This window comes from Xiphophorus couchianus, chromosome 8 (assembly GCF_001444195.1).
Source record: "Xiphophorus couchianus chromosome 8, X_couchianus-1.0, whole genome shotgun sequence".
In the NCBI taxonomy this organism is placed as follows: Eukaryota; Metazoa; Chordata; class Actinopteri; order Cyprinodontiformes; family Poeciliidae; genus Xiphophorus; species Xiphophorus couchianus.
The window spans coordinates 16,250,937-16,273,463 of record NC_040235.1 but is presented as its reverse complement, the minus strand read 5'-3'; the positions used below and the strand labels follow the sequence as shown (position 1 = coordinate 16,273,463).

Genomic DNA, 22,527 nt, shown 5'->3' with positions numbered 1-22,527 from the left:
TTTTTAAACAACAGCAACGTGTTGCTAGCTGGTAAGCCACTTAGCGGCAATGCTAATGTAACCAGGTTGGTTTTAAACTTTCCCATACATCCTAGAAACGGAGCTGCAGCTCTTTAAATGTACTTTAAACTCAAAAACTAGGTTTTTATCTAGCGTATGTGCTCTTATGCCAAAGGTTGCTCCAAAAACAAAACATAGCAAAAAAAAAAAAAAAATCACAACTGATTTAGATACGAGCTAGCAATCGTGGCATCAAAAATGCAACTTTCAGTAGTGGGGATATTTTCAAGCAAACAAGGCTTGTAGGTTTTATACATTCCTTTGGCAAACAGTACTACAGTAGTAAGGAGATTTTATTAATTACGCTTGAAAATATAGCTATAGCAAGTGTGCTGCAGACCATACTTGTATGGAGGAGCAAAACTGACATAATAAGAAATAAGAAATAAAAGCATAAATATATGTTTAGTTTTTCCTTGTCCTTACGGATGAGTTTCCGTCAAGAAATGTGTATGTTTTCTTTTTCATTTCCTCTAAACATGCGTTTTTGTCAAGAAAAGTAGATCTTTTGTCTTTTCCTTATACAAGCCCTCCTTTTGTCATTGCCTCCTCCTTTCTCTGTTTGTCGTTTTTCTATTTGTCCTTTTTCAACTTGTCCTTTTTTTACTTGTCGTTTTTCTATTTGTCCTTTTTCTGCTTGTCCTTTTGGTTGTCTGCATGTTTAGGGGAAATGAAAAAGAAAATATATACGTTTCTTGACAGAAACTCATGTGTAAGAACAAGGAAAAACAAAATATATATTTATGCTTTTATTTCTTATTATGTCAGTTTTGGTCCTCCATATACTTGTAGTACTAGAATGTATACTAAATTTATTTTTCTTAAATAGGAAAATTTTTACATTTACAAAAGTATAATGTAAAAAGTACATTCATTCTATTACTGGTTTATTAGGTGTAGCCTACTTACATTTTAGTTTATTTAAAAATATTTAAAGTTTACCACAAGTGCAGTCTGCTATACCACCATTGTTCTAGTTATATAATGCTATTCAACATTCTAATTTATTCAAGTATATTTAAGTGCACTTTAATACTACTAACTCATCGGAGCACTGACCCCCCACTGGAGACGTTATATATGTAGGGATTACATCGAAATTACTATGTATATTTGAATTGATTTTCCAGAATGTACTTATGCGAAATTTGTGCAAAACACAAACAGAAAAAAAACAAACACATTTAAATGTTAAAGCTAATTTTCGAGCTGTGTTGCAAAAGATTAATTAATTAAACAAATTGTGTTTCTTATTTAATAAGTAATTTATTATTAATTATATTAAATAACTTATATAAAAGGAATTTTTATTTTAAAAATTATACCAACTAACCCTGATTTAAAAAGTGTCAGGACTTCATCCTGGATTTTCTGACTGCATATTAAAGCCAACATACCAATTAGAAAATGAGGTGACGATGACTTATACTAGTGTAATCTGAGTACGGTCTGGTTTTGCCACATTGTCTGATTTGTTTTGCAGGAATGAATGCTGGCCCCTCCCCTTAACCTGACCTGTATGTGTGCGCCTGCATACCTGTAAGGCGTGTGCTACGAGGCCTCTCAGGTGTCTTTCGAACTTCTGAGTCATCTGCCAATCAGAAAGGAGCTTTTCTTCCTCTTTGTTACCATTCTCGTCTTTCTTCCGTCATCCTTCCTGCTATTTGCTGCTTAGAGACTAACAGATAAAAAAAAGTACAACACACCTCCAGATATGGACAGGAAGCTCAGAGACGGAGGACCAGAACTTGCATGTAACTTTATGTGGCGTAAGAGACTAAAGGTTGTCTTGGCTTAAAGAGAGCAGATGTGTGGCTTGTTTGTTAAGCAGAGCAGGTTCAAACACAGTCACTTTGGCGTTACTGGTATGCTTCAGGGTGCCTGTGAATGCACAGCGGCAGACCCGGAGCAACACGGCTGTGCTTTTCCCTCCCACAAGTCTTGACTTAAAACCTCACAAGCTGGTTGATCATATGATGTTGCTTTCAAGCGCCCGGAGGGGGTAAGTCATGCTTTTACAGTCTAAGAAATTCCTCACAGAGATGTTCTTGTTCTAATTCTCTCTCAAGTTTATTTCTGCATGCATCATGTTCACTGATGCTTTTTCTAAGCAGACTTGGTAGTTTTTTCTAAACTGCTCTAGAAGATCTATCATGCTCCATTGTTATTTACAAATTTCACACCTTTAACTTGGACAGGTTGTTCCTCTTTTCATTTTCCCCCCTCAGGCATCAATATTTAATTTCATACTTCCTAAACTGGTGATGTGCTGCAGTAACTTCCTATTCTGTAGAAACCTTTAATTCTTAACCTGTCGACAAGGTTCAGTTGAATTTGGGCTTTGTGTTTCCTGTTATATTTTTGTATGTTTTATTTCAAAAACTGTCAAATTTCCACTATTGAAAACTTCATAATCATATAAGGGTTTTGCTGTGATTTTATGATCCACAAAAATACAATTGTTGTAACGTGAAACATTCTTTTTTTTTTTTTATCATTTCAGTCATGTATTGCATTTACAGTTTTACCTCATTGCTTTCCAAAATTCATTAAAAAAAATCTGCTCTTTTTTATTTATTACTTTACTTTAGAAAAAAAAAGACAAATTTCTTTTTTCTAAGCGAGAAATCTTACACATCAAACAAATTTATTTTGATCTATTCTTCTTTGTTAATCGTAGTTAACTCCTGTCGCATTTGTTGCACCCTGACAGGAACTGAGAACTTTGCACCCACACAGGAAATGTGGTCGAGGTCTGTCCCGGATGTTGGCTTACATGACATGAATGAAATAATAAAAGAAAGACAGAAAAGTTTTAAAAACGAGCAAGTGCAAGAAAGAATGAGATCGTGTTTAAGCTGAGATCACACAGAAAACCAAAAATCTGATATATAACATGTGACTTTCTTCCGATACGGGTCGTTGCTGGTGTTTGTGTTCACAACACACTCTGAAATCAAGTTCACCAGACAGACATCTGCATGTGCTTGCAGCGCATGGTGATAAAGTGATAAACAGAGGACAAAACAGTTGAACTGCAGCCCCAGAACCCCACCCTCTCTCCATCGAATCTCTGTCCATAACACAGCATACACCCCGTCACTCCGCTTCCTTCTGCTGCTCGTTTGCTCAGCTGGCTTTCTTCTTTGGTCTCAGGAAGTAAAAATGGGCTTTTGTCTTCAGGGTGTCTTGCACGGCACATTGGTAGAAGCAGCAAATTAACAGTAGTTTTAGATGTATAGACAATATAGATTTGCTATATTGATTTGCTGTATTACATTTATATTTGCTTTATAAATATGACGATGTTCAACATTGCAGAGGCATTCATATTCAAGCCTTTTCGTGTTTTGTCACAACCACAAAACAAAATCAAGCAGTGCAAGATTATGAATTAAATGGATAAGAATACATCTCTTTCAGTTTTTTTCTTTTACAATAAAAACCTCTAAAAATAATGCATTTGCTCCCCCCCCCACGCTTACTCCTCAACCCTCTGCTTGAGGCAGCATTTTTTGGATCCACCTTTCATCGCAGTTGGGGATGCAGGTAGTTTTGTGATATGTATCTACTATTTTACAGTTTGAGCAAGACTCTTTGCTAAATAGCTAAATCTCAGTCAGATTAGATGGATAGTATCTTTGAAGGTTGATTTTGAAATCTTAACCACAGATCTTTAACTGGATTTTTGTTTGAACTTTGACTGGGCCATTCCACTCCACACTTTGCTTTTTACAAAAATCAAAAGTAGCTCTGTCTGTCTGTTTACGGTCATTGTCCTGTTGGAAGGTAAACATTCGCTCTGGCCTCAAGTTTTCAGCAGTTTTTCGTCCAGGTTTACCCTCTAACTGCGACCATTACTGTTCCTGCTGAATGAAATCATTTCCATTATCTGATGAGAATCGTGCATTCAGAGTGATGAGCAGTGTTGATTTTCTCCTAAATGTCTTCTACACGAATTATTGCAAAATGACAGTGGGATGACATGTCTTTATTTTATTTTATTTTTTTTATATTTCTTTCCACTTTCCCCAAAATCCGGGTTTGTGGAGTGTATGACTAAAGAAATCCCAACAAATTACAGTAAAGTTTGTGACTGTAATGAATACTTTTGGAGGGCACGATGAGAATGGCTTTTGTCTGTCGAATATTTAAATCGTCCCGACGAGATATTTTCTTAACCAGTTTTCTATTTACTTTTGATCGTCCATTTGATTCAACTAGCTGCACAGCTGATTCAAATTTAGAGGAAATTATTTGTTTCATCTGAGTTCAAATTAAAATGTTTCTATTTTTTTTTTTTTTTAATCCAACAGAGATGGCACCTTGTAAAATCATCAGGCCTAATCCAGCAGGGGAGGACTTTTTGTAAATAAACAGCTTCATCACCCCTCTCTAAACTTGACAAAAAGCTGGCAACTTTACTGCCTACGAGGCGCCAATGGAGGAGGAGAACCTGTGTGCTTCTCTGCCGGATGTTGTAGAAACAGAACTGACACATGACTCGCAGATCTCAGCGGATCAGAGCATAAATGGAGAACGTGAGGAGCCGGCGTCTGGTGATGAGGCAGAGATGAGCGAGACACACACCTCTCCTGAAGAGGCAGAACAGCTGGAGGAAACTATGTGGACTCTGCAGCCCGTCACCTGCACCAGCTCCTCTCTTTCCTTCGCCAGTGTGGGATGGGACATGCCCATTGTCTCCGCAGAGACGACTGACAGCAGCTTGGCCAATCAGCTTTACTCCGAGGGCGTGACGAGTCTGAACAGCACTTCCTTCTCTCATCACCATCAGCCTCAAGATGTTACTGCCGAGCCTTGCGAGCAGGAGGACAAAGAGGAACCAGATGAGTCTGAGGCACGGCCTCTAAACCCAGCTACTGAGAGTGCCGGAAATGACTATAAGGTATGAAATGTGTCAGAAAAAGAGGAGGTGTGACACTTTCCTGCCTCTGTTACTTGTTACTGACAATTTAGTCCACAACTAAAAGTGAGTCATGTCATTAAGCCTAATTTTACTGGAATTAAGAGTTTAGATCCTGTGTTTTTGTTGCTAATTTGGGTTTCTGTGGTGGATGTGGGAGTAAATGAGCATATGTGTTGTTGGTCAGATGGTGCAGCTCCATGAACTCAGAGGGAATCACAAGTTTCTCTCTATAAGCTCATGCTCAGTAGTCTGTGTTGCAATTTTCAGCCATGTGATGCTGCAGATGAGAACGAGCCAACGGAACAGGAAAAGGAAGATACAACAGCAGAGCAGTCTGAAAGTAACACCGGTATGTATCGGAGCAGCTCTGTTACATTAGTTTTATTTGGAGATTATTTGTGTTTCAATTTAAGAGGAAGTGTGTGTCACTTCTTGACCTACCTTTCTCACCGTGTTTAACCTCTTCTGCCAAATCTTCTAGGAATTTCAGATTCAGAGGAAGACGATGGAAGCCCAGTAACATCAGATGAGGACCTATTAAAACCTTCTGACAAGATCCAATGTTTATCAGAAGACGTGGACACTTTTTTAGATGTGAAACTCGAAAAGGAACAAGAGGTCATAGTTCTGCTGAGTGAGCAAGACGACTCGAAAGGAGAACAGGCCTCGACAAACGGTGTTGACACTGACGGAGCGACAGAGGACTGGAGCGAGGTTCCAGAAGAGAAGAGTTTAAGTAACATTTCCGACGAGGAGGAACCGGCTTCGGCAGATTGTTTTGAGACTATACAAGCGACCGAGGAGGAGAGTGGGGGACAAGAAGAGCAGAGCTTCACTGATGTTTTCAACGAGGAGGAACCAGCCGCAGCAGATTGTGTCGAAACCCAGGAAGAGCATCAGGACGTGAGCGAGGTTGAGGAACGGCAGAGTTTGACCGACATTTCCAATGAGGAAGAAAGCGAGGAGGCAGAAACTGTCAGCACTCTGAGTTATCTGTGAGTATTGTTCATTCAAAAAAGGAAAGAGGACATTTTCAATTACAGCGAAGCCAGAGGAAAAAAAAGAAGAAAAAATTAATTACAGATGCCAATCCGCATTTTATCAAATAAAAATAACTTTGTTACATTGAACATCTACTCGTTCATCATGACTGCTAATGAGTCAGCGTTATCTAAAAGATAAGGAACCGTTCTGTTACAACATGCTAACATTTAAATAAACTTATCACATATGAGACACAATTTCTATTTCAGCCACATGATTTGATCTTTTCATGTAACGTTTAAAACTGGTAAACTCCAGTAAAGCTCTCAGAAATGTTGCTAAACTAGGATAAAATAAGCAATCAATCCAAGTTCTCAGTATGTTTAACAACATTACTTGACAGCTGTAATGCAAGTTTATTAGCATAGCACATTTGGTGCAAGTGCTTTTTATAATGAAAATTTAAATTGCAGTGATATAATAAGGGAAAGTAATGAAAAATTGGAATACAGATTAAACCAATGGTGTTAATATTAAACACAGGCAGCTTTAAACAGGTGGAGTTTTTAGCCTTGATTTATAGAAACTCTTTGTTTCGGTTGTTTTGCAGTTATCTGGACATTTGTTCTAGGTGCATTAAGCATTAAAACTGACTCCTGCTTCTCTATGTTTGGTTCTGGTTCTGGGGATGCAGAGCAGACGAGAATCAAAAGACCACAGTGGTCCGAAACGCTGATACAACAACAACAACAACAGATCTTTGATGTATTCAGTAATTTATAAACCAATAAAAGTATTCTGAAGTCTATTCTGTGACTTTAGACCTGGAGCGATGTGCTCTATCTTCCTGGTTTTAGTCAGGATGTGAGCAGCAGATTGTTTAGGCAGAGCTATGAGGAGTGTAGATCTAAAGGACTTCAGGTCTTGTTGTTTGATCAGAAGTGAATTTACAAACTTATTTAAATTTTTTAGATGTCGCAACGATGATTCAAAATAAGTCAGTTGTTCAATCATTGTACTGGAATCGAACTCCCAGTTAGTACTCTTAAATATTTCATTTTGTTGGAGCCTTAATCTCTGTATTTGATGTGAACTTTTATTCCTCAGAAGATTGGGAATTGTCTTAAATTCCCACTCTTTAATGTTTTTTTTAATTTATTTTAGAAAACCTTTAAATTAAGCATCTGCCAGGTGTCAATGTCAAGCTAAGCAAAGGTTTGAAAAGGTTAAGGTTTCAGATTCCCTTAAATTTTATATTCAAACATGTTTCTATATGGTTTAAAGTCAGTTTAGTGATTCAGAGAGCATAATGCTGCTGCTGTGCACTGCATGTTAGCTGTCTGAAAGAAGTTTCCCCTCGCTTACAAGAAAAAAAAAGTAGCTTTTTGAAATATTTTGTTCTTTTTGGATCAAACATGAAAACTGAACAGGTGAGTAATACTGTTTTGAAAGTACAATTCGGCATGGTTGCTAAGCAGCCAAGTGCATTTGCTACCTGAGCAAAAATCCAGCCTAATTAACAAGTTAATGTAAGATTGTTAGACCTGTTTTCCTCTCTGAAGAGCAGAATACCTAAAATGTATTCTTCTTTGCATTAAGCACTAGTAAAACACAAAATTGGCAAAAATCTATCCTATATGTTTGTTTTTCTGTGTCAAATCAAAATTACATTAAATTATAGTTTATATATGTATATATTGTTTTTGTGGCTGTTTCTGAATATTATACATTTGCTTTTACATTTTTGTATGAATACAGTGAAACTATGGTGTTTGTACTCAAGGTTATCGTACCGTTAGGATCTCATTCTGATCAATTGTTACTTTAAGTGGAGAACCAAAGAGCTCCTCTAAAGTCATTACTCATGTCTTTCCTTCTCGGCTTTTTGCCACCACTCCCCTGAATATTTCAAACCTGCAAACTGCGTTCAGAAGTGAAAACTCTTTCTTCCTATGCTTTTAATTGCCATTAGCTGACTGCTACTTCCCCTCTGAATCCCTGTACAAGCAGTAAGGACATTTTCACACTCCACTTCTGCATTTTGACTTAGCCAAAGAACTAATGACATGGTGCAATGATGAACTGTGTTTTTTTCCCTATGTTAGTTTATGAAAATTATACCTTGACACAAAAACGTAGAGTTCAATCCAATTTATTTTCCAGTTCAAGTTGGGAGAGTATGTTACCCGCCTGCAAGATGACACTATAAATTAAACTAGCTTTAAATTAATTAATGGTAGTTTCAGTCGAAGCCTTCTGCTTCTAACAGGAACACTGATCACATCCTGTTTCTAAAAGTTAGGCTGCCACATTAGCATTTCCTCCTGTTTAACACACTGTCTGTTTTTTGTTTTTTTGTTTTTTATGTTCACACCTTTCAAAATAGATGTGAGTGTTGAGTCACCAACGTTTCCTACATCGGAATTCTTCTTTTATGTACACACCTTTGCAGAATTTTGAGCTATTTTAAAAATATACTCAATGCATGTTTGTTTTGATGCCTTTTAGGGAAGTACCTGCAGAAGTGCCGCAAACTGACAACACTGGACTAAGCACACCTGCTGATACGCCTAAAGAGCTACAAGAGCTTCCAGAGGACAGTGGACATTCAGAGGACAAGAAGGACGCAGAGACACCGGATCAGTTAGGTGACGATCTCTCTGTGCTGCCTGAAGAAATGTGTGAAGAAGTGGAGGAGAAAGTGGATCCTGAGCTGTCAGAGTCCGAGGATAACAACGAGGAAGTGTCAGAAGAGCAGGCAGAAAAAGCGGAGAGAGCAGAAAACTCATCAGATCGGGCGGAAGACCCTGCAAATCTGAAGGAGACAAACTCTTTAGAGCAACAGGAGTGTGACCAAGACAGAGCAGCGTCAGAGTCTGAACCGGGTGAAACGGGTGAGGAGCCCAAGCAGATGCATCCAGAAGAGTCGGATCAGCTTCAGGACCAATCCCCAGAGATGGCATCACCAAACCAGTTAACCCCACCAGAAGCTCCAGAGGATCAACCAGAGCAGACAGCTTGTGATGAAGCTAAGGAGTCCGCAGTCGCGGGCAATCCATCAGAGCTGAATGAGCTGCCACAGCAAACATGCCGCTCGTCTGAGCAGCCGGGACCCTCAGACAAGACGAATGAGTCAGAAATGACAGAACAGCTGTCGCCTGACAGCGAAGCTCCGCCGCGGGATGAAGAGGCTGAGTCCAACCACGTGGGCCAAGAGGCTGAGACGTTGGTCCAGACTGAAGATGTTGGGATTACTGACAGTGAGAGTCCACTGGGAGTTGTGTCTAACGGAGATAAACACGAGGATCCGGTGGCGCCTTACGTTAACGGGTGTAAGGTGGACAGAGAGAAGGCTCAGCGACTCGCTGAGCAACTCTTTAAGCTGGACAACATCCAACGCTCAGATGTGGTGAAGCATCTGGACAAAGAGTAAGCACACATTCACTCTTTCATTATTATTATTCAAGAAATGCTTGTTTTCATTCTTTAGATATACAGCTTAAAGGTTTGCATAAGCATTAAAGTGTTTTTATGCAGATGAGGTAACATTAGCTTGGTTTTATTATTTAATCATGACCATGAGACAGTGTGTAAATGTTTCTGATCAGCACATAAAACCATTGTTTTAACTTCCTGCTTTCAGAGGGTTTTCAACTTTACATCTTATTAGCATAATATGCTGATTACTGCTATGCATAAACCTCAATGTATTCTGTCTTTGCATCTGATGAAGAAAACATCATGAGTTTTATTTTCTAAAATTGCTGAACCCGATCCCAGGATACTCTGGCCCATTTATAAAGCCTTGCTGAGGAAATGTAATTAATTAAAAGGGAAGCCTTGAACTGCTCAGTTTAGAGGGAGTTTAATAACATTTAAGTTCACTTAATCAAAGTATTGATTTGTTCTTTAATTTGGCTAAAATGAAAGTGTTGCCAAGGATAAGTCAATCAAATGACCGACTCTATTTTATTTTTTGCTTTAAAATGTCAGTCTTGACTCTAGTAGTAGAAGTAAATTAGCCTTTTACATTCAATAGACAGAGAAAATCTGGAAACATTTCACAAGCTCAGTTTTGCTCTCTGGATTTGAAAAGTAAAGAGTATGATTTCACCTAACCTAATATTTAAAAAAATATTCTAAACAGAATATTTTTATTCTATTAAAAAAACATATTTTTAATATATTTTTTTTATTCTAAAGAAAATGTTATTCTATTTAGATATATAAACAAACAAAAAAAGGGTAATTTTTGTATCTGTAACTTAAATTCAGGTTTCTTATGAAAAATATTTCATTATGTTTTATGTGTAAAATACAATGTGTAAAATATATCTATTTTTTTTGTACCAAATGTCCTGAACCTTTAAAAACTGCTGCAAAAATCAAAACCTTCGAGCCTGAAATGGTTTAGAAATTTGAAACTAAGTCGTATCATAAGAACGTAAGAATCGTAAGATTTGTTCATTTTAATCTGACATTTGTGTCAAAAAATGGTTTTGGTGCTGATAAATTTATTTGAAATTAAAATTGTTACAATGCATCTCAAATCACGTCCTTAAGTGTGTAAGTATTTCAAATATCAGAGGTTGATATGAATCTACTCATATAAATACAGATATTCTAGGGTCAAATGAACTTTTTGTTAGTAGTAGTTTACATACATGAGTTTCTCTAAATGATTAGTTGCTGTTCTCCATTAGTTTGTTTGGCTTCTTCATGTTATTTTCTGACACAAATATATTCATATATAATATTTTTCCCGTGTTTAGTAATGACTTCAGTCATGCTGTCGGAGAGGAATACCTCAAATTCTTTGATTTCTCTGGCCAAACTCTGGATCATGCCCTCAGGTAAAATACCACAGACGGATATTTATGTGTTATGAATCACATTCACGAAACATATATATTTTTTAATCCTTTTTCACGCTCTCATCCCTAGATCTTTTCTGAAGGTTGTCGTATTGATTGGGGAGACCCAGGAGAGAGAACGAGTGCTGCAGCATTTCTGCAACCGCTTCCACGAGTGCAACCCCGACTCCTACTCCTCCCCGGGTGAGGCAGACATGCGTCACGCTTGAAGACGCAGCTGCGACGATTCATTCATGTCTAACATCTGTCTCTGTCTCTTTTGGATGTCCTCAGGGGCCGCGTTGGCTCTGACCTGCGCTTTGATGCTTCTCAACACTGACTTGCATGGACAGGTGAGACCAAGCAACCTCTACAGTTTGTTTTTGACACCGATTTGTTCAGCTTTTAAGCAATCACATGTTCGTTTACAGAATGTAGGAAAATCCATGTCTTCATCTAAGTTTGTGACCAACCTGGATGGGATGAATGAGGGAGGAAACTTCAACAAGGAGCTGCTGAAAGTAAGATATTTACATTTTTCTTCTCTTAGCTAAAGTCTAAAACTTGTATATCAAAACTGATGTAACTTTTCTCTTGGATTTATATTGTAGAGTCTTTATAATTCCATAAAGAGTGAACCGCTGGAGTGGGCCTTGTAAGTAACCCATCAAAAAAAGCATCACCAGATCCATGTGATTCCTGCACATGACCTCATTCATGTTTTCACTTGATCCTGTGGCGAAGGGATGAGGAGGAGCTGAAGAACCTGGTGGATGAAAGTGGAGGAGACGACGCTCCTCTGCGCTCAAAATCCAACCCGTTCTTGGACGTTCCTCAGGACAAAACGGCCACTGTGGTCAAACAGGGATTCCTGCAGAGGAAGCTGCATGCCGACATCAACGGAAAACGCAGTAAGTGGGACTGACACACATATATCCTATGTTACATCACATTAGACATAACAATTTACAAAACAGAAGAATACCAGTGTTGAGATGGACATTATATGGTGTTTCGTGCTTGAGTATAAACATAGAAAAATTATTTTTAAAGGCTGGCATTGGCACGAGTTCACTTGTAAAAGACCTAGACGAGAGACCAACTCCAAGTTTGGGTTTAGGCATCAGAGCAGAAAGAGCTACATAATTGACAGCAGTAGTAATAAATAATGCAAACATGCTTTTACTGCAGTTTATTTATTTATTTTTTATATTATATATTGCTTATTTATATGGGTTGTCCCATTGAGATCCATTATCTTATGTACAAGTGAGACCAGTTTTACTTTTACACCCAACAGCGCAGAATGAATAGATGTATAAAGTGTGCCTCAGAGGCAAAGTTTATGAATTTTTGCAGTCAGGTTTAGCATGAAATTGAAATGAAAGCAAAAAATGTGACTTCTTAAATACAAGTACTTTGAGTTGTATTTAAAATTTTCCCGTTTTCCAATCTGTTTTTGAAAGGCCTCATATAAGGAAAAATCTTCCCTTAAACAACCGATCTTGAGTTGTGTTTGTGGGCCATGTAAAATCATTCTGAGAGCCACAAATGACCCACGGACCTTAATTTGGACATCACTATTCTAGCATTACTAATTATGAACAATTACATAACTTTGAATCTGTAGTTGTTGAATTCAAATTAGTAATTCTCTACAAAATAGGTATATTTGTTCACTTATGGAAGAAGTTCACGACATTATTCATCAATAATAACAGTTTTGATGTGCTTTTTGAGCATAACAGTAATGCTAAAGCCATATTTTAGATCCCTGATAGTTGCTTGACAGGTTTTATTAAAATCTGTATGTTAGTGATGCAAGTCGTTGGTCATTATAGATCTGCTGAATGTTGTTGTTTTGTGGCAGCTCCCTGGGGGAAACGGGGCTGGAAACCTTTCTTTGCAGAGCTGAAGGGAATGACCCTTTACTTACAGAAGGTCAGTGACTCAGCTCCTAATTCTCCTAACATCATGTAGCTCTTTTACTTGATCCTGAGTTCTCTGTGTTGTGTGTCAGCATGATTATCGCAGAGATCATCCGGTGACCGAGGACATGGTGGGAGTCCATCACTCCCTGGCTGAGCCGGCGAACGATTACACCAAGAAGCCGCATGTGTTCCGCCTGCAGACGGCCGATTGGAGGGTTTTTCTCTTCCAGGCATCGTAAGTCGCATAGAATCGGCAGGGCGAGATGTTTGTGTTTGTGTGCAAGACCGCAGGTTTCCTCTAAAGAGATTGATGGTGACAAATTGAGTGTTTGGTGGATTTTCCCTCAGATCCAAAGCAGAGATGAATTCATGGATCTCCCGCATCAACTTGATTTCCGCTCTTCACTCGTCTCCTCCGTTCCCCGCCGCCATCGGTTCCCAGAGGAGGTTCTTCAGGCCGATACTTCCTGCCTCAAAATCTGCACACTCTCTGGTATGCATTTCAGTCTTCTTTGGTAACAAATTACAAGTTGCATTGCTATAGCTCGGTTTTAAAATACCTTATGTTTTGATAATTGTGCTTGTGTAATTTTTCAATTTATGTTGCAACAGACTTTTCTGTATCAATTGAAGAAACAGTAAATATAGTCAAACAGTCAAAATCAGAGGTGGATAGAGTACAAAAAAATTGTACTCAAGTAAGAGAAGAACTACTTTGACATCTTTTTACATAAGTAAAGTAAAAATTAGCCATCCAAGTAATTACTCAAGTAAGAGTGAAAAAGTATTTGGTAAAATAGCTACTTATAGTACAAGATAAAAAAAAGCCAATCATGTAATATAAAAAAATTGCATCATCAAGCAGACCAAAATATAACGTTCTGTGAAAATGTTGCCATTTTCAAGACCAAAATGAAAATAATTTAGATAAATAAATAATTATAAAATAACAAAATCAGGCAAAATAAACATTTTTTGTGATTATAATTTTATACTTCTCTCCGTTTATTTTCTTCCTTCCACTTCACAATTTTGCACTACTTTGTGTTGGTCTATCACACACAATCCCAAAAACAACACATCCACAAACATCTAAGTTTACTGTTTACTTCTGGTTCTGGTTAGAGACCAGAAATGTAACATTTGTCCTCTTTCCTGTCATTTTCCTGATGTAGGAACGTCAGCTGCAGTGTCACACAGGAAAACTGGATTCCTTCAAAGCCGACCTCTTGCATCAGGAGGAGAACCCGCCAGACAGCAAAAAAGCTAAAACCAGGGATCTGGAGGAACACCGTGTCAGAACAGAGTACCTGCAGTTCGAGGTACTGGAGCTGCTGTGTGAGCTTAAGCATGAGTATATGGAGATCTACAGGTTATTCAGTGTTTGTCGTTCAACCACAGGTGTGTCGCTACGAGACCTACATCCAGGTGATGGAAGCCTGGAAGACAGTGCCGAAGACTGAGGACGACACATTGGCCAGCGCCGACCTGAAACTGTTTGACAAGGCTACCTGTGGAGACTGCATGGGGGATGAAGACGATAATGAAGCTGGCCTGAAACGGTCTTACTCTAGTCCTTCTTTGGATCTTGAGCTAACCTCTCCGACAATAGTAAAAGTCAAACGTAATATCTCCGAGAGACGGACTTATCGCCGGACCATCGTCCCTCGAATTAAGGAGGCCTGACATGAAGCGATTGTTGCGCCCAAAGACGCACTTTTAAGCATTTCTGCTGAGATTTTACAGATAGTGAAATAAGCTGTAAATTTCACTAGTAAAAAGGGGCTTTTACAAATAGCCCTCTCAGTAATTTTTTTATTTTTGTCTAGTTCATTTTCACATAAATGCGAAATGCACAACTAATAATCTCCATAAATTGAATTGGACCTAACTTGGTTAGTTTTGTCTGAATTTGCAAGTCTTTTATGAACTGAAATATTGTGGTACCAGCATTTATGTTTTTCTTTTAGGTCAAAGTGTATGTTTTGTGAGGTCACAAACTTTCTTACGGATGTTTACCACAAGAGGGTGCTGTAGAACAGCACATGTCTAAACAAATGGAACCAGGAAGAAGAACTGCTTTAGTTTTATTTTTGTATTGCACTTTTTATATATATATATATATATATATAGTTCTAAGTGTTCTATTCAAAATGTTAAAATGTTGATTTAATATTTGTTTTTCATCTATGAATTTATCTCTTAGATGATTTGTTTAAATGAAGGACTTCTAAAGTAACACAACATGTTACCCAGCACCTGTAAAAAAAACAAACAAAAACTTGGGTTGAAAATGTGACAGGATTTAAGAAAGCAACATAATTTGAAATACTTCAGGACATTTATTCCCTTACTAAGCCCAAACTGCAAAATATGAATCAATGAACCCATTTGTGTTCAGTTTTCACAGATAGATCAATAAAGTGTTCACAGGAAACATAAAATGCAGAGTTTACCACTAGCCTTTATTAGTGTTATTTGGTTATGCTTTTAATTTTTTTCCTAATTACATTTTTTACCTTTTATGTTCTGTTTTCCATTTACTTTTATTTCTTTTTCTTTTAGATTAAATTAATTAGTTTGTGTTTTTTTAAAAAAAAAATCTGGTTTCTTTTTTATTTTTTCTATTTAAATAAAAACTAAAATGTCTATTTCTTTTTTTTCTAAATTTTGAAATTAGGATATTTGTCATCTGACTGACTAGTGAAATGTGGAATGCTTTTTAATGTTTTATATTTAATTTGTTTGAGTCAAAATGTCCTTCACAAAAATAAAAACATTAAATATAAAACTTTCCTAAACTTTGAATTACTGCAGTAAACCTGAAAACGACATAAATAAGACACACTGTCTCAGGCGAACCTCCTGGGTTTTTGTCTGTTTTCCTGTAAATTGTGGCACCAAGTTGGCCCAGGTCCTGTTTTGAGTTTTCTCAGCCTGTTAATCAGCAGTTGAGTACAATGACCGAAACTAACGCGCAAACACACCCATACACACTGCTAGTAAATACAGAAATGGGATGTGAACGGGCTGCAGCAAAGAGCAGGAACAATACTAAACAGGGTCACAACGTGAGGCTTTGGTGTCAAAAACTGACAAAACTTTGCGCATCTACTTTGTGATTTTTATTTATTTATTTTTTTCTGTTAGTGGGTAAACGTCATGAGGAACACTCGGTCCATAACAATAACAACAGCTTATTAAGATAAAGTCAGATTCTGTTGATGAGAATGATTGATTGGCCACAGGAGTGACAGTGGCCCCGGGGCCACCTGTACATTAACAACATGGCTGGAGAAAGGCATCCTGTTGCAGAATGAAGAAGGTTTATAAATGATAAAACCTGACAGATTTGTAAGGAAATAAAGTTATTTGTTTTCACTCTATGCCAAGTGCGATCAAGACAGGAATGTGAAGAACAAAAAGGAAAATGGCAGAAAAAATGTGAAAATGTAGGCCACATGAATTGTTTCTCTGATTTCAAATAGGAGAGTTTATTAATTGTCTGTGCCACAGTTAATGCTGAATGTGCCAATTTGGTCCTAAAGCTCTTCCCACTTGGCCTGCAGAGCATGACTTCAGCAGTGGTGCTGGTGGCCTTGTTCCTTTGAAGAGCCATCACTCTCCTGATCTGCAGCAACAATAACGCCGGGCCTCAGCAGCAGGGGCTGCGTTAGCTGCCGGGTTCAGAGGGCGACTCGTCCCTGGAACCGGGCTGCTTTTGTTCTGTGTGTGCTGCTCCATTCTCAAGCTCTGGGCGACTCAGTCAGGCCTGGGTGGGCAATTAAAAAGCCAAGAGCTCAAGTTGGGATCATTAGTGGCTTTTTTCAAAACACAGTTTCTCTTTTGTTCCTCTCTTTTATTTTCCCCCTATGCAGCTGTTCACTTTAGGCATCGCTATGCCTTAATGTGGCTTTAAAAATTGTTCCCTTGTTGCCAAAAACACTAGAAAATGCGACCCAAAAAAAAAATGCTCCATTTGTTACTTTCCATCTTTTGTGTGAGTGAACACTTGATTTCATGCCACTGAGGACAAAAATGATCTCCTCTTTGGTTTTTCTTGTTTATCGTCTTTCTCTCTTTGCTCTTGACTCCTGCTCCTGTGAAGTGTTCTTCACTGTCGAGGCTCCTTAAAATCTCTCTTTGGGTTCTTTCAAGTGGTTTGTTTTTTTCACTCAGACTCGCCTCGTCTATTCAAGATGGCATTGACGCTGCACTTATTCACTCCAGCTCTCATCTGATATCCACTTAACGAAAAGGAAGGTATTCGTTCCCCACAAACCTCAATGTATTGTACTGGTATTTTTTGTGACAGACCAACATGTATTTTTATTTTGCACACAGGAAAATGAAAACAGAGACATGCATTTGCCCCATTTTACTCCAATGCCTATATGCAGAGTATGCTATAGTGCAGTAGTAATAACAGAGTAAGCCTGTTAAGACATTGTTTAAAAGGCTCAGTAAAAGTTCAGTCCCAAATCTAAATGAGAATATTGAAGGGTGAGCTATTTCGCAAAGAAAAATGGGCAAATAAGATAGAGACACTATGAAAGACTTGTAGTAATGAGCTGAATACATGTGCGGACTTTTCACATTTTTATTTGTAAAAACGTTTGAATACCATGTATCATTGTACCTTCCTCTTTGACTCCTTTGTGTGTTGTAATTTGAGAAAACGGGGAAACTCTACTGGACTACCTGTGGACTTTTTTCAAAAATGTAAATCAGAATGAGAGAACTGATTTGTACTTCAACTGAGAAACATTTCTGAAGCTTCAATTAGGATCATTTTAAATTTTCTTCCTCTCAGATCCTGTTAGAAAAAAAGTCTATAAATGTTTGCGTTTTGGCAAAGGATCGAGCATCTAAAGAGGAGTTAAGGCTTTGCTCGAGGGCATTTCAATGCATGACCTCTTTTTGCCCTTTTTTTTTCTCCCAGCACACACTCACACACATAAACACACTCACTGCTCAGACTGCAGTCTTCAGATGTGGACCCAGCATCTTTTGTAGATGCAGGGTAAACACGCAGCGGCGGGGCCTTCGGGTCAGAGCTTCATGAGTTAAAACAACTGTTGGAGCAAAGTGAATGCTTGAAGTCTAATCTCCTCCATCTTATCTTGTGTCATCTTTTCACTCATACATTACCTTTCTTTAACCACCAGGCTTCATTCATACACAGCGATATGTTCATATGTTCTTGCGTCACTTGATTAATCTATAATCTGCAGTATTATTCACAGATCAGTCTGTAAAATCAATATGTATGTCTCAATGAAAGGTGTGTTTGACTCCTCAGGTCTTCACAGGTCAACTCTATCCCTCGGGGCGGTACCTGATACCTGGAAGAGTTTATCCACCTCAATGTGTGCGTGTGTGTGCTTTGAAAGGTGCGTTTTTCTTGATGTCTTCCAGTCAACAGTAGCTTCCTGCCTTCAGGCTCTGAGCGTTGTTTAATAGGCACAGAGCACCTGCCTGTGCACAGGAACACCCTCTGTTTGACCACTGCGCTCCGTTTGACTGCCACGTTTGTTTCACCCGGATCAGATAGCGTCTTGAAATTTGAGAGAGGAGCAGTCGGCTCATGGCGGTGGTGCTTCAAGCTCATGCTCTCTGATTTGTTTTTTTCTAGAAAATAACGCCAAAGTGGGGCAAATTTAGACGAAGGAAACTGAAGAAAAGCGCAACATCATATTTTTCTAATGGTAATGTCTCTAAAGTAAAGTAAACGTCCTTTATTTGTCCTAAAGGAGGTCCAGCACATGCTGACAGGTGACTGTGTGATAGGATGTTGGACATGTTGCAAATAGAGAAAAGAGTAGATTTCAATGTTCTTTCTTGTTTTTTCTCTGCAGTAATGCAAAAGTTAACTTGGACTACTTTTAAAACTGTTAAAACCTAAAAATAAAAATAAAAAACAACAAAAAAACATGTTGTGGAGGCTTCTGGCAAACTAGGACTAAAAATACACTGCCTGGCCAAAAAAAAAGTCGCCACCTGCATTTAACTAAACAAATAGGTACAAGCCTCCTATTGGATAAGTACTGCATAGGTGATTATCTTTCAGCTGGCAACAAGTTATTTAACCCCAGCCGATGCAATGAGTAACTCCTCATTTCTTAAACAACCATGGCAAAAGACACATCCTGTGGTCGTGGAAAAGACGTTAGTCTGTTTAAGAAGGGTCAAATCATTGGCCTGCATCAAGCAGAGAAACATCTAAAGAGATTGCAGAAACTACTAGAATTGGGTTAAGAACTGTCCAACGCATCATTAAAAACTGGAAGGATGGTGGGGAACCATCGTCTTCCAGGAAGAAATGTGGTCGGAAAAGAATCCTGAATGATCGTGATCAGCGATTATTTAAACGTTTGGTCAAATCAAATCAAAGAAAAACAACAGCAGAACTCAGGAGTATGTTTAATTGTTAAGTATGTTTAAGTATGTTTAATTGTGAACGCAAAAGCATTTCCACACGCACAATGCGAAGGGAATTCAAGGGGTTGGGATTGAACAGCTGTGTAGCCGTAAGAAAACCTCTAATCAGTAAGGCTAACCAGAAAAAAGGCTTCAGTTTGCTAGGGAGCATAAAGATTGGACTCTGGAGGAATGGAAGAGGGTCATGTGGTCTGATGAGTCCAGATTTACCCTGTTCCAGAGTGATGGGCGCATCAGGGTAAGAAGAGAGGCAGGTGAAGTGATGCACCCACCATGCCTAGTGCCTACTGTACAAGCCTGTGGGGGCAGTGCTGTGATCTGGGGTTGCTGCAGTTGGTCAGGTCTAGGTTCAGCAACATTGTGTGCCCAAAGAATGAGGTCAGCTGACTACCTGAATATACTGAATGACCAGGTTATTCCATCAATGGATTTTGTCTTCCCAAATGGAACGGGCATATTCCAAGATGACAATGCCAGGATTCATCGGGCTCACATTGTGAAAGAGTGGTTCAGGGAGCATGAGACATCTTTTTCACACATGGATTGGCCACCACAGAGTCCAGACCTTAACCCCATTGAGAATCATTGGGATGTGCTGGAGAAGGCTTTGCGCAGTGGTCAGACTCTCCCATCATCAATACAAGATCTTGGTGAAAGATTAATGCAACACTGGATAGAAATAAATCTTGTGACACTGCAGAAGCTTATTGAAACAATGCCACAGCGAATGCGGGCTGTAATCAAAGCTAAAGGCGGTCCAACAAAATATTAGAGAGTGTGACCATTTTTTGGTGGCGACTTTTTTTTTGGCCAGGCAGTGTATTACCAAAAATTTTACTTTTTGGCTTACATGCAATAAACAAAGCACCATTCTGTCTGAATGCTGTACTTCAGCAGGGAAAAGTCTCCGTCCAATAATAATGGGTGTAACATTTTGTTTTTACATGAACAAAGCAGGGAGATACACACCCTAAGTCACTTACAGCTATAGCTGCAATAAAAATGATTCTACAAATTAATAAATTAAATACATTTTCACTGCTCTCAGATTTTTACTTGTAAAAATATTCAATATTCATTCTTTTCTTTCATCTTCATGATTGTGCACTGCTTTGTCTCAATCATGAAGATGAAAACCCAATAAAATGCACTAAAATGTGACGATGTTTGGTGACAAAATGTACAAAGGTTTGAAGGTATTAAAACTTTTGCCATGTAGGGTAGTTGAGATGAAGAGTAACTTTGTCCATTTGTAGGGTAGTTGAGATGAAGAGTAACTTTGTCCATTTGGTGGGTTTTCAAAATTGCCGAAGAGCTCAGTAGCTAGTGAATGTCTCTGTCTTTGCTTGTGATAGAAATGAAAAACCATTGATTTCTAATAAGGGGGGGGGAACACACGTCGTAAAACCATCAGGCATATTTCACCTAAAATTGCCTGTAAACACAATCTGTGTCTCTCCAAGAGCCAAAACAAAGGGGGAAATAAACTGGGCAGGTTCTTACTGCATTCCCAGAGAACATTATGCTTTTTCACTGGGCCGAATTGCTTGGCCTGCATCTTGGACCGGCACATAAAGTGGAGAACTTTCTGGATGACTGGTGCAGGACAACCCAAGCCCATCATCCCACTGATTGCCCCACACTCCGCTGCTGCCTTTCTGGCACTTATTTCTCCAGGGAGGCCCCGGTGGTACCGTTTTTGTGGCTCGTTTCTAAAAATGGGCCACAGGCGCTGTTGTATCACACAAACGAACCCATACATGAGACAGACTCTGTCTCTGCACCTCACATGTGAACGTAGTGTCAGTGTAGCTCTGTGCTAAATGTAGGAAGTCCCAGTCGCCCCGTCCTGCCAGTGCTGTCTGCCCTCAGCTGTTCCGGCCCGCTGCCTGTATTGTGCTGGTGGGCTCATTACCAGAAGCACTGTGGCCCGAAACCTCCTCACTAATAGGCCCAGAGAGGGACACAGAGCAGCAATTTCTGCCATGACTCATGTATGTGAGCAGCAGTGTGATGTTTCCTTTTTAACTCTTTTGGCCTGAAAGGCCGTTAATGTTTAATGTTTGCAAACATATATTTGACTATCTAAGGAAAATGCGCACACTTGAAAACTACTTCGGTACCTACATGGGAATACTTGGATGTGTGTTTTATTTCATGCTTGAGAAGCTTCTTGAATGGAACGAGTGTGACTGGACTCATGGGAAACAATGGGTTGAAGAGCAGCTCATGTTTAAAGTGTATGCTGATTGCAGAAGAAGGCATATGAATCAAGAAAATTTACAGAAATACTATCGATCTGATCTCCATCAGCATATTTGACATCATGGAGAAGAAAGAAAAATTAAGAAAGATCCTGTTTCATCAGAAAACAAAACTAAACTCCTATACATTTTAAACAATTTAAGGTCAAAACATTTGTTTCATAAATCCTGATGAATAAATCCCAAGCATAAATTACAATGAGTTTATTTTTTCCTTTTAACTGTGTAATGGATTTTCACACTTATACTCTATAGACCCCAGAAGAATCTGGTTGCCTTTTTACGACAAACTGACTTGAATTTAAGTTTCGTTCAGTTAGATTATTGGACTTTTTTTTATTAACACAAGACTAAATATAGTCCTGAAGAAATATTATTAGCTCAGCAGATAGTTTTGATTAGTACCGTATTTTCCAGACTATAGAGCACACCATGCTATAAGCCACACCTACAGATTTTTGGAAAAATAAATGGAAACGTACATATATAAGCCGCACCGGGCTATAAGCCGCAGGTGTTTCCGCTGCGCCCGGTTTTCCATAAGGATAAATCTGCTGGATTTATTAAGGACACAGCCCTCCATCTCCAAAGCCAAACCATGATTTCGTTCATGCCGAGTTTACGTACAGCGGCTCTATTTCCCTCCTGTACTGCCAGACCGATAGCCCTCAACTTAAAAGTTGCATCATATGAGTTTGAAAAAATTTCTCTGTCATGCCTGCTGCTAGCATGTGCTTGTTCTAAATGAAAATCAGCACTTTCTTCTTTGATTTTCAATTTTGACTTCCAATGATTCACTTCCTGCTAAAGAGCCCCCTGGCGGTTGAAGAAAAATCCACAGAAAAGCCGCACCAGGGTATAAGCCGCATGGTTCAAAGCGTAGGAAAAAAGTAGCCGCTTATAGTCCGAAAAATACTGATTATAATTTAACTCAAAATTTGTGTAAGAATTTGCATTAATTTTCTTTGGTGAAGTAGAAAATATGCAAGTTTAACAACTAAGAGGCATCAACCTGCCCACCCATCCATTTTCTGCACTCACTCATCCTTTCGCCCCCACATGACAGC

At 38.7% G+C, this 22,527-nt stretch overlaps 1 protein-coding gene across 1 annotated transcript; it reads left to right on the top strand.

Moving 5' to 3' along the window:
- Nucleotides 1-1,628: 1,628 nt before the first annotated feature.
- On the top strand, nucleotides 1,629-15,205 carry LOC114149683 (PH and SEC7 domain-containing protein 4). Its single transcript, XM_028025710.1, has 16 exons — nucleotides 1,629-2,062; nucleotides 4,377-4,966; nucleotides 5,255-5,336; nucleotides 5,469-5,982; nucleotides 8,480-9,400; nucleotides 10,744-10,824; nucleotides 10,916-11,028; nucleotides 11,119-11,177; nucleotides 11,256-11,345; nucleotides 11,436-11,479; nucleotides 11,569-11,735; nucleotides 12,695-12,765; nucleotides 12,845-12,990; nucleotides 13,104-13,248; nucleotides 13,931-14,077; nucleotides 14,157-15,205. The coding sequence occupies exons 2-16, from the start codon at nucleotides 4,502-4,504 to the stop codon at nucleotides 14,439-14,441; spliced, it is 3,330 nt and encodes a 1,109-aa protein (XP_027881511.1). The 5' UTR covers nucleotides 1,629-2,062; nucleotides 4,377-4,501; the 3' UTR covers nucleotides 14,442-15,205.
- The last annotated feature ends 7,322 nt before the right edge of the window (nucleotides 15,206-22,527 follow it).

Bases quoted from the DNA above. Each gene is read 5' to 3' on its own strand.
- LOC114149683 (XM_028025710.1), top strand. From the start codon at position 4,502: ATGGAGGAGGAGAACCTGTGTGCTTCTCTGCCGGATGTTGTAGAAACA. The intron at 10,825-10,915 runs GTAAAATACCAC...TCTCATCCCTAG, and splicing joins ACTCTGGATCATGCCCTCAG to ATCTTTTCTGAAGGTTGTCG. The intron at 11,178-11,255 runs GTGAGACCAAGC...GTTCGTTTACAG, and splicing joins ACACTGACTTGCATGGACAG to AATGTAGGAAAATCCATGTC.